This window comes from Salvelinus sp. IW2-2015, unplaced genomic scaffold (assembly GCF_002910315.2).
Source record: "Salvelinus sp. IW2-2015 unplaced genomic scaffold, ASM291031v2 Un_scaffold6178, whole genome shotgun sequence".
NCBI lineage: Eukaryota > Metazoa > Chordata > Actinopteri > Salmoniformes > Salmonidae > Salvelinus > Salvelinus sp. IW2-2015.
In genome coordinates this window covers 16846-18199 of record NW_019947441.1, presented here as the reverse complement: position 1 = coordinate 18199, position 1354 = coordinate 16846, and the positions used below count along the sequence as shown (strand labels likewise).

The 1354-nt window shown below is 45.7% G+C and overlaps 1 protein-coding gene across 1 annotated transcript in view; it reads left to right on the top strand.

Annotated features, from left to right (window-relative positions):
• Positions 1–382: 382 nt before the first annotated feature.
• Positions 383–1354, top strand: part of LOC112078746 (cytoplasmic dynein 2 heavy chain 1) — a gene marked incomplete at its 5' end in the record, with an annotated part of 9400 nt that continues 8428 nt past the window's right edge. The window contains one exon of the mRNA XM_024144884.2: positions 383–472. Within this exon, the coding sequence (XP_024000652.1) occupies positions 383–472 (90 nt within the window). The remainder of the gene's footprint in view (positions 473–1354) is intronic.

Sequence of the window (1354 nt, the reverse complement as noted above, 5' to 3'; positions counted from 1 at the left end):
AGGACTGAATGGTAACATAATTCTGCCAAGCTTGATACAGCTTTCAACTAGCACTGTACGTGTCAAGTGAGAGTGTCAGAAGCCCATTAGGGACCCCAACTAATGCAGGAGAGTCGAATTAGTCTACCCCAACCAAAATGGAGAGGCCTTAAAAGCTGCCTCCCGCTGTTCAGAGGTAATTAAGACATACAGTACCCTCTGCATGTAAGAATGATAAGACAAGGAAAAAGATCACAAAATAAGCTCCTGTATGAAAATCACAGAGACACTTTTTGCTGACTATTTACAAAAAATGGGAAACATCAATCTTCTCTCGTGTTCTCTCCTCTGTCAGTCCACCGTTAATATGAATCTGATTGTCTCTGTCCGTCTGTCTCTGCAGTGTCCGCTGAGCTGGCAGAATAAGTGGGAGGGACCAGAGGAGCCCATGCAGTACCTGAGGGCTGTGGTGGCACGCGCTCTTGCTATACAGGTACACAGAGACACACACACAGCTGTTTGTGAAATGTGTTAACATGAGGGATCACAGATATTGTCATGGCAGGCCAGGTTCACTAGTTCCTCCCTCTCTCCTCTGACCAAACATGCAGAGAGGAAGAAACATATGAATAGACTTTTATCTCCTTATCTGTTTAATTACTGCCACCTGTGTGTGTCTGAGCATATGGAGGTAGGCGGACAGTGAGTCCGAAGAGAGGGAGGAGTGGAACGGCATCCTCCGGTAATGCCAGAACGCTTTTCTGCTAACCYGCTGCCAAACACACTTCCAAGTGTGTGTGTGTGTGCGTGCACGTGYGCGTGCGTGCGTGCGTCAGTCCGGTGTGCACCTGCGTCCATGCGTGTTGTGTCAAATGGGCCCAGCCTGTCCTCTCATACCCTAAGTAATGTGTTCAATCCATTAACTAGCTCTCCTCTCCTCCACAAGCAGCTGATATCACCAGGGAAGATGAATTAGAGGAATTACAGGGATAACAGGACAGCCATGGAGAGAGACAAACTGACCTTGACACACACACACACACACACACACACACACACACACACACACACACACACACACACACACACAGAATACTAACCACCACACAACACTAAGTCTGCATTATTCATGCCTTGGGACAATCTCACAGTGTGTGTGTGTGTGTGCGTGTTATTCTTGTGTTTATGTGTGTTTGTGTAACTGGGGCATTTGTCTTCAGTGAAAGCTTGCCCACATCTATTTGTCAGCCAATTGAGACAGACAATGAGCTTAAAAAGAATCAATTTATTATAGAGATTAAATCAGATCTTAGCTCATTCTGTTTGTAGTCTGTCAGCATGTTTTTCAACTGACCTCAAATTCAGTCATTTCTTT